This window comes from Trachinotus anak, unplaced genomic scaffold (genome assembly GCF_046630095.1).
Source record: "Trachinotus anak isolate AG129_WGS33_773 ecotype Australia unplaced genomic scaffold, CSIRO_AGI_Tana_v1 ptg000025l, whole genome shotgun sequence".
Lineage (NCBI taxonomy): Eukaryota > Metazoa > Chordata > Actinopteri > Carangiformes > Carangidae > Trachinotus > Trachinotus anak.
Window position 1 is genome coordinate 7098330 of NW_027273876.1, and position 8235 is coordinate 7106564.

Consider the following 8235-nt stretch of genomic DNA (forward strand, 5'->3'; position numbering starts at 1 on the left):
AAGGCTAACAATGATTGTTTTCATTATAAAATTATACTTTCCAATTATTTTCTTGGTTAATTGAGAAAGGAGTAAAGAAATGCTCCCCACACTATGTGAGAGCACAATGTGAAGTCAATAAATGTCTTGTTCTGTCAAAATCCACAAAATATTCAATTTACTATCATGTGAAACCAAGAAAAGCAGCTGATTCTAATAAAAACAATCATCAAACAACTTGACAATCCGGCTGATTGCTCAGTCAGTAGAACCACTATTAGAACAGACAGGTGCTACCTGTGGGACTTGAAGCGTGGTAGCACTATTTTGAAGTGACAGATTGATTTAATTTTAACCTCTCCTCAAAAGATTCTCCCTCTCTCTTGTGTCTCATGTGCTCGGCCTTACAGTTATCTCAGAGGCACTTACAATGCCTCCTTTGAACAGATGGTGGGCGAGCAATGACGCATCTGAAAAGGGAGAACCTTGATCTCTGTCCAGCTGTTCCAACGCTGCAGTGATCCAGCTGAGTCTTAAACACAGCTCATAGTAAACAAACACAAATCTGCACAGCTTCAGTTTGTACATTTCACATGGCCTCAGCAACGAGCAGCAACGGTCGTGCTGGCCCCGGGTGTTCAACACAGATATTTAATACAGCCTCCTCTGATGGAGACGCAGCCTCTCTGTGTCACCGAGGTCCCACCTGTGGTGAGGCCACGGGGTTTTCCGGACTCTACCAAAGTCCTCCAGACAGGAAGCAATACCCCATCCACATGCTGTCATTCTCCTTTCCCTGCTTCTGCTAACACTGTTGCTATTGTGGCACTGTTCACAATCATGGTTCACACTTCTTTCTTTCTGAAGGTCCAATATTTTACACCTCTCCGGTGTCTTATTTGAAGTTTTGATATCCATGAGAAGATATATTTGTGGTTTTTAGTTTTTCATCTCCTCTCTCAGGCTTGTCTCTAGACCTCTAGCAACATCAGGTTGGTGAATCAGAAGAGAGGAGCTCAGCCTCTCTTCTGATTGGCTAACTGTAAATAAAACTCTAGCAGATTTCAGGTAAACGCTCAGAAAAACCAAATCTTGCAAGGTTGAATGGTGGGTACGGATGAGAGCAGTGACTGCTTTGTTGTGACATCACAAAGTTACAGATGACCTGACAGCTTGTTTTAAGGCTCAGTTTCTGAATACAGGCTGTCTGCGTTTCTCTGTGGACTGAGCCTTTGATACTTTCACAGTATTAATATAGAACCTAGATCTGTTTTATAATCAAAAATAAATCTGACTTTATACAATATGGGGCCTTTAAATACATTGTCACATCTAATATAAGATACATTGCCCCCAACAACCTGAGGGTTATATTTTTATCTTGTCCCTGCATGACTTCTAGTATGTTTTATCATCACTAAATCATTTAAGCATGATGCCAAAATCCAAAGGCAGACTGCAGGGTTTGCATTCTGTACCACTAGCCGCAAGCACAAACAAGCCTATGGTTGCAACATACTGCAGCTTAATGTGCTTTAGCAAGCTTCCACTGAGGCAAGCAGAAAAATAACAGGTTGGATTCAAATGCTGTTTGTATCAAAAGGAAGATCTTACTACAATTCCCATGCTTAATTCATGAGCCCGTCTTCGAGTCTGGCTACAGCCGTTTCTGCCGGCAAATATCTGACAAGTTCTGGGTCAGACCAGGCTCATCCCTAATTGTCGTGACTTTACACCAATTAGTTCCTTCCCCGCCTATTTGAGAAAAAAAGCATACCTTCAAGCAGAGTGCGGTTAATGTGGCTGCAGCCTCAGAGAGAGCGCAGCACAGCATGTAGTCCCGCCGTGGCAGCTCAAAGTTAGAATCAGTGTGTTTCCAGGACTTAGCGAGAGGTGGAGGAGAGACAGAGGGTGGGCGAGCTGCAGGGATTAACTCCAGGCCTGGAAATTTGAGGTTTATACCCAGAAAGCTGTGTAGCTCCAGGTATGTGCAGCTCACTCCTCTCCACCTCACTGTGGATTTCATTAATCACCACATCTGTTCATTTCATACACAGCACACCCACGCTCGAATAACATGCACTTCACAAGCATTCCAATATGCCACTTTACAGCTCCAACTAGAGCTGAAAAACTAGACATGAACATCTTGGCAGTGTGTTCAGCAACAATTCGGTGTAGGTTGAAAATAGCTTTTTCAATCATAAACCTGTTGCATATTTGCACAATAGTACAAACAGCCTACCTGCTCAGCCTTATTTCTTTAATAATTTAGATCTCCCGGATAAATATGTCATTGCACATGATATATACAGTTAATATTGTCACTCCTTTACAGCAGAGATTAAACTTACACATCTTTTTTTAACAGCAAGTACAAGAGCAGAATTTCACTGGATTCAGACATGAATAGCAGGGAGATAAAAGCCGAATCAATCTGCCAGCAGCTCTCATCAGACATCAGTCAGATGTTATTGCTTCCTGCCATTTGTCCTGGCAGCACCGACTGTTTATTTCATTGCATCCTCATTAGCTTCTGCTGAAGCGCTTGCCATTCTTCCACACAGTTCAAGTTCAACTGCAAAAGAAGTCAGGTGTCTGTGAGGACGTCTCCTTTTTAATGAACTTTTCATTGAAACAGCTTTTGGTCAACGGACTGAATTTTCCTCTTCTTTCCAAAAAAATGTGATTGGCCATACGCTGTGTTCGTCACAGGAGAAAAAACAGAAACAGCCAACTCCTCCGCTGTCAGTCATGTTTTGCTTGCAGCATTTTTTGAAAAGTCAGTTTGAACTTGACAGCGGCCGAACGATGGCTACACTAGATAAAGGTGAGGCAGAAGATTCACTGGAGCACCATGTTTGAAGTTTTGCAATCAAAACTGTGCTGTGGTTACCACGACCAAACTTCATCACTTCCTAAGAGAATTGTCATCTAACTTGAGAAAGCATGTCAGGGTTTGTAACTTTTATTTAATTTTAATTACATTTTTTACAGGTTCTACAATTAAGTGAATGCATTCAGTAAGTTCTTTTAGAGTCATTAGGTTCTGTAAATGCACATAAAAAATGTACTTTTAAATACTTGTAGTTTTAGTATTTTTAAAAGCAAGTACTCCAGTACTCAAACTCAAATAAAAATCTGACTGAACAACTTTCACATGGAGTAATATTTGACCAGGAGTATCTATACTTTGACTCAAGTGACAGAGCTGTGTACTTTGTCCACCTCTGAGGACGGATCACTGTTTTAGAAAAACTGGAAGTCAGTGGTGCTCAAGATGAGCTAACAGTAATTTCTTCTTTGCAGCAGAGACACAAGTTAAACAAGTGAAAGAACAACCTTCTTCGCTCATTTGTTCATTCTAGAGGCAGCTTCGCTCACTCTCAAATACTTGTCACCTGTCAGGTTGACAACAAGATTTATTTGCAGTAATTTAGCAGCGTCTCTCTGACAGTAACGAACTTAGCTCATTGTCCAGCCGTGTTGTGGTCCTATAAGGACCAAGTGATTGAAAGAAAGAGCGTGCAGACTTGTCCTCACGATTAAACTATGTCAGAATGATGTCTAAATTAAAATCTTATCAGCAGTATAGGTTGCCAAAGTTCATTCTTTTGTTAATGGCCTGTGGAGCATAATCTCAGCAGTGGTTCATTTAAGTTTTCATTTCCATGGTCTGATCAGACAAATGTCAGCCTTGGTGCAGCAGCTCATCTCCCCTGCACCCTGCTACAGACAATCAGCTCCAGGGATGCTGATCTGTGGCTGACCCTGACCTCTGACCTTCCCAGGGAGAGAGACTGTCCCCACAGGGATTAATGTTACACCCAGTGATTATTGCATTGCAAACCCCAGCAAAATGTATTCTGCAGCTCTCCACCAAATATCAGACCAAGTGTCAAACCCCTGGAGAGGAGCCCTCCCACGGTAACCAGTCTCAGCAGATCCATCCATGACATCTTAAGTAAAATACCCTCTGTTCACCGACATGTTGAAACTGGCTCAGCCGACACAGACACGCAGTCAGCCGCCGAACATAAAAGAACATAACGACGATCGCGGAGAGATAAACGCAAGAGAACCAAGCAGAGAAGATAAACGAGGGACAATAAAACCGAAAGGGGAGATGAGGACAAAAACTCCAAAAACGCTTGTTCCATTAACCCACATTGACGCACCGGGTTTGGCTCAAGTCGCGGCAGGTTGTCAAGCGAAGAGCTCCCACAATCTGAGCCCACGATATAAAAAAATTAAAAAAATTAAAAATAAAACCATCACGGGGATCACAATCACCGCTACATCAGAGCTGAATGCGCACCTGAAATGGACGTTTCACTGAAGACAAATAACCGTGCGCTGCTCTGCGTAACGGACAGGTAACGCAGAAAAAATGACTGGAAATCTGACATCCCCCCTCCCACACACCCGGCTCGACAAATGAGTGTCAGCGGGGGGGGGGAAAGACGCCGTGAGAGGGGAAAAGTCATCTTATCACTCACCTCGGTGGCCTCGACATGAAGTCCGAGCGCAGATTGTCTTGGAAAAGGCGAGGCGATGCTTCAGCGCTGCCGCCTGTCACCGGGAAGGAGGAGTTTGTGTTTACTCCAACATAACAGAACACACACACACACTCACACACACACACACACGGATCCTCTTCCTGTTTGGCGAAGAGAGGGAGCCACAGTCTGGCCACAGGGTTCATTACAACACGTGTGCTGCTTTATGAGCCCTGGAGCTCCACCGCGTCCAGCAGCCTCTCCAGGAGCGCGTTGGTTTTAGCATCATTCCCTTTCCTTCCTGCTGAAACAAAACTTTGGGTATCATTGGGTATTATTAAAAAAACAAAAAAAAACAAAAAACAAAAACACATTTATAATTTTAGAAAATTATAGAGAAAAATAGAGATATAAAGAAAACAGCTCCGAACTGCTTATTTATCACCTCTACTGAAGTTATATAAAACAACATTGGGAAATAAAAAAATAAAAATTCAAATAGAGCTTCATTTCTTTTTAAACATGTTCTGTATGACTTTGAGGAATGTTAATCAGAAGAATTTTTATGACCTCTGTATCTTATTGTAAATCTACCTCTACAATGTAACATAATCATGTAATCATGATTCATTAAAATTGTATAAGAGACTGAAATCACTGCTGCTGAAATCATGATCTTTTTTCTTTTTTTTTATTGATTTTAACGGCACTCAATTTAAACTGGATCAATGGGGATAAAAATTCCAAAATCATAAACAGATTCTCTTGATAACTTCTTATCCGCCATCACCAGGAACTCCTGAAGCTCCACGGGTGCTGGAAAAATGGTGCACTCTTTCTGTCTTGTCTCATAAAGTGGCTTTATTTGTGCCATAAACCAACAAAGTCACACTAACAGCCCTCTTAATCATGAGCCAAATATAACCTCACGATGCATGGGATCAGGTTCATGTGATCAGCTATCATTCCTCTTCCCAGAACTTTTTTTTTTCTATTAAGTGAGACAGGTAAATAATTAATCTGCATTATGTTTTACGACCATACAGTTTCGAAAACAGGACTTTGAATCCAAAGCTGTGAATGTTGTCAAAAGTGTCTTTTACATATCCTGAAGTTCAGTTGAACTCAGCTTGCTCAGTATCCACTGTTCATACCGACCCTTCAGGGAAGATTTCACCAGCCCTCACTATACACCCAGAAAACAGGTGCGAGGTCTGGTCTCAGGTGTCATGTTTAACCTGTTGGGGAAATCTGGTGTCCCTACCATGACAACCAGCCCTGTCTGCTCCTTTGGAACCAAAGGTCACAGCCATAATCAAGAGATTTTATGACCATCAATCCACCTTTCACTCCACCCAGGTAGGTAAGTCACACACAGAATCTGTAGAGGATCAGAGGACCCTAATCTGCTGCCGAGGCTTCGTAAGAGTTTTAGAGGAGAGCACAGCTGGGATTTGGATTTAACTAGTGCCGCTGGAATACAACAATAATGCCGTCCACTACGAAGACCCTACACTTCATGTCCTGTGCGCTGGTCACTGCCATATCTGTTGGGCTGATGGGGTACAGCATGTCAACACAGTGGGCTAAGATAAGTATGCAGTGCGCAAGAGGAGGAAGTGACCTCTTCAATGGAACTGCTATGATCACTCTGGAGCTCTTTGGTGGGAATTTGAACAGATCCTTTTGCCCCTTGTTTGGAAGCATTGATACATTTAAAGGTAACTCTCTGAAGCTCTGAAAGGGCCATTTCACCCAAATTACAGGATACTTTCTCACTCACATATTTTTGGAAAGGAAAAGGTTTTGACATACCCATCTCTGAGATTTGCCACCTTAAAAAGGACCAGAAATGTAAAATTCAATTTTAATAACTATAACTCAACAGCAGTAATTAAAAAATACTGTCAGGCCCCATTTCTTTTGTTGAAATGGATGCTTTGACCCTACCTACACCAGTACTGAACATTGACTTCACTGAATATCATCTTAAAATCACCAGCGTGTAATTATAGTTGTATGATGCTTTAAGCTATGATAATGTTCTTGTGGTGTATGTGTGTGTGTGTGTGTCTGTGTGTGTATGTGTGTAGTGATTCCTAAATTGATAGAAATAGGAGTCACCCCGGGAGTCCTGTATGCTCTGGTGGTGTGCCTGTTGGCCCTGTGTCTGCTGTTCTCCGCTTGCACCATCCTTATCTCCCTCTACAACAGTGTCAGTAACCCTTATGAAACCTACATGGGGCCTGTTGGAATCTACGCCTGCAGCTCGATCAGTGGTAAGTGAGACACATGTTACACCACAAAGTATCTGGGAGTAACGGTAGTGGGTTTTTTTGTATTTGCACTGATGAGACATTTAAAAAGAGACTGTGTTATAATTCTGTCCTATTCTTTCATATGTGACAGCGCTACTCTTTTTTTTCCCCCCACAGCTTGCCTGTCAACTGTGGTCCTTATCATATTTGTAGTGAACATCATGGTGACCAGCATGGCAGAGGATTTGGTAAAGAACTACTCCGACGCTGCTCCCGTAGAGCTCCAGAAGAAGACCACGGAGATGCTGCTGGGATACTACCTGATCATCCCTTACACAGTGCTCTCTCTCGTTGCCATCGTCTTGATATACATGTACGACCATGCAGCCTACAAACACAGGAGAGAACAGGAGAGGCCTACTGAGGACGCACCCAAGGAGATAATGATGTATTAATGGAAATGGAGTCAGTTTTCAGTGGCACTGATAAATTGCTCATCAAGACTTGCTGGACTGTAACTCACTGTCATGGAAAATTACAGAGATTGTAGGTATGTACAGAAAAATATGGATGTACAGCTTCTTTAATGTACAAAGAATAGGATTAGAGTTGTAGCATTCAGTACGAAATCACCATCACAATATCATGTTTTCATATTATCTTAAGTTTTATCGTTTCAGTGTTTCAATCCCACTTTATTAGTATATAAATCAATTTGGGTTTATATCTTTTGGACTTTGAAATTACATTCTTAAAAAATATATTTATTTTGTGTTTGAACAGTTTCATCAAATGCATCTTTAAGCACATCAACATATCAACAGCTATACATAAACCTGATGACATTATTTGTGTGTTAAGTGTCTGACACAATAATTTGCATGAAATGAATGAATGTAAATAAACAAATGAGATGGGGCTGGTTCTTCTTTTTATTTTAAATGTTTTACAGCCATATCTTATCTGTATGTTTGTCATTTAATGTTCTAGGGTTCACTTTTTTTTCAAGAAGTGCAGTACTTTTTTATTTTTAATCTAAAGGTTAAATTTGAATGAATGGTGAGAGAAATAGAGAAAAGAGGCAGAGGTAAGTCATTGATGACTGCTGCCCTCTATTGCTGACATGATGTAAATGCAAAGAGATGTCCCCAACCAAATTCCAAGTCAACACCTAAAACCGGATGAGGAGAAGAAGATATGTTTCTTTTTGACCGGTCTTTCAGCAGTCATTTGAGAAATTGTTTTTTTTAGTCATGGGATATTTCTGTACAGAGAAAAACAAACTATAAAATAAATGTGGCTGACATTCATTTTAAAATCTGCAGCAGGGATCAGTGACACGGGGCAAAATGTCACACACATTTGTATCCTCACAGAAGTTCCCCTGAATGTAAAACTCCAGACTCAGAATAGGCCAGTGGTTCTCAACCTTTTTGTCAATGTTCCCCCACAGACACAGTCAGGTGACGTCCAGGTATTATGTTCCAAATATGAATTTG

The 8235-nt window shown here is 41.3% G+C and overlaps 2 protein-coding genes across 7 annotated transcripts in view; one reads left to right on the top strand and one right to left on the bottom strand.

Moving 5' to 3' along the window:
• ptprea (protein tyrosine phosphatase receptor type Ea) overlaps positions 1–4681 on the bottom strand; it is a 52977-nt gene extending 48296 nt beyond the window's left edge. For 4 of the 6 annotated variants that reach the window (XM_071463685.1, XM_071463683.1, XM_071463684.1 and 1 more), the window contains exon 1: positions 4479–4681. The gene's annotated coding sequence lies outside the window, so the exon portion shown is untranslated. The remainder of the gene's footprint in view (positions 1–4478) is intronic. The other 2 variants (XM_071463688.1, XM_071463687.1) reach the window with 1 other exon arrangement.
• Positions 4682–5523: 842 nt separating this feature from the next.
• LOC139609310 (clarin-3) lies at positions 5524–7654 on the top strand. Its single transcript, XM_071463694.1, has 3 exons — positions 5524–6199; positions 6572–6757; positions 6914–7654. The coding sequence occupies exons 1-3, from the start codon at positions 5968–5970 to the stop codon at positions 7189–7191; spliced, it is 696 nt and encodes a 231-aa protein (XP_071319795.1). The 5' UTR covers positions 5524–5967; the 3' UTR covers positions 7192–7654.
• Positions 7655–8235: the final 581 nt, after the last annotated feature.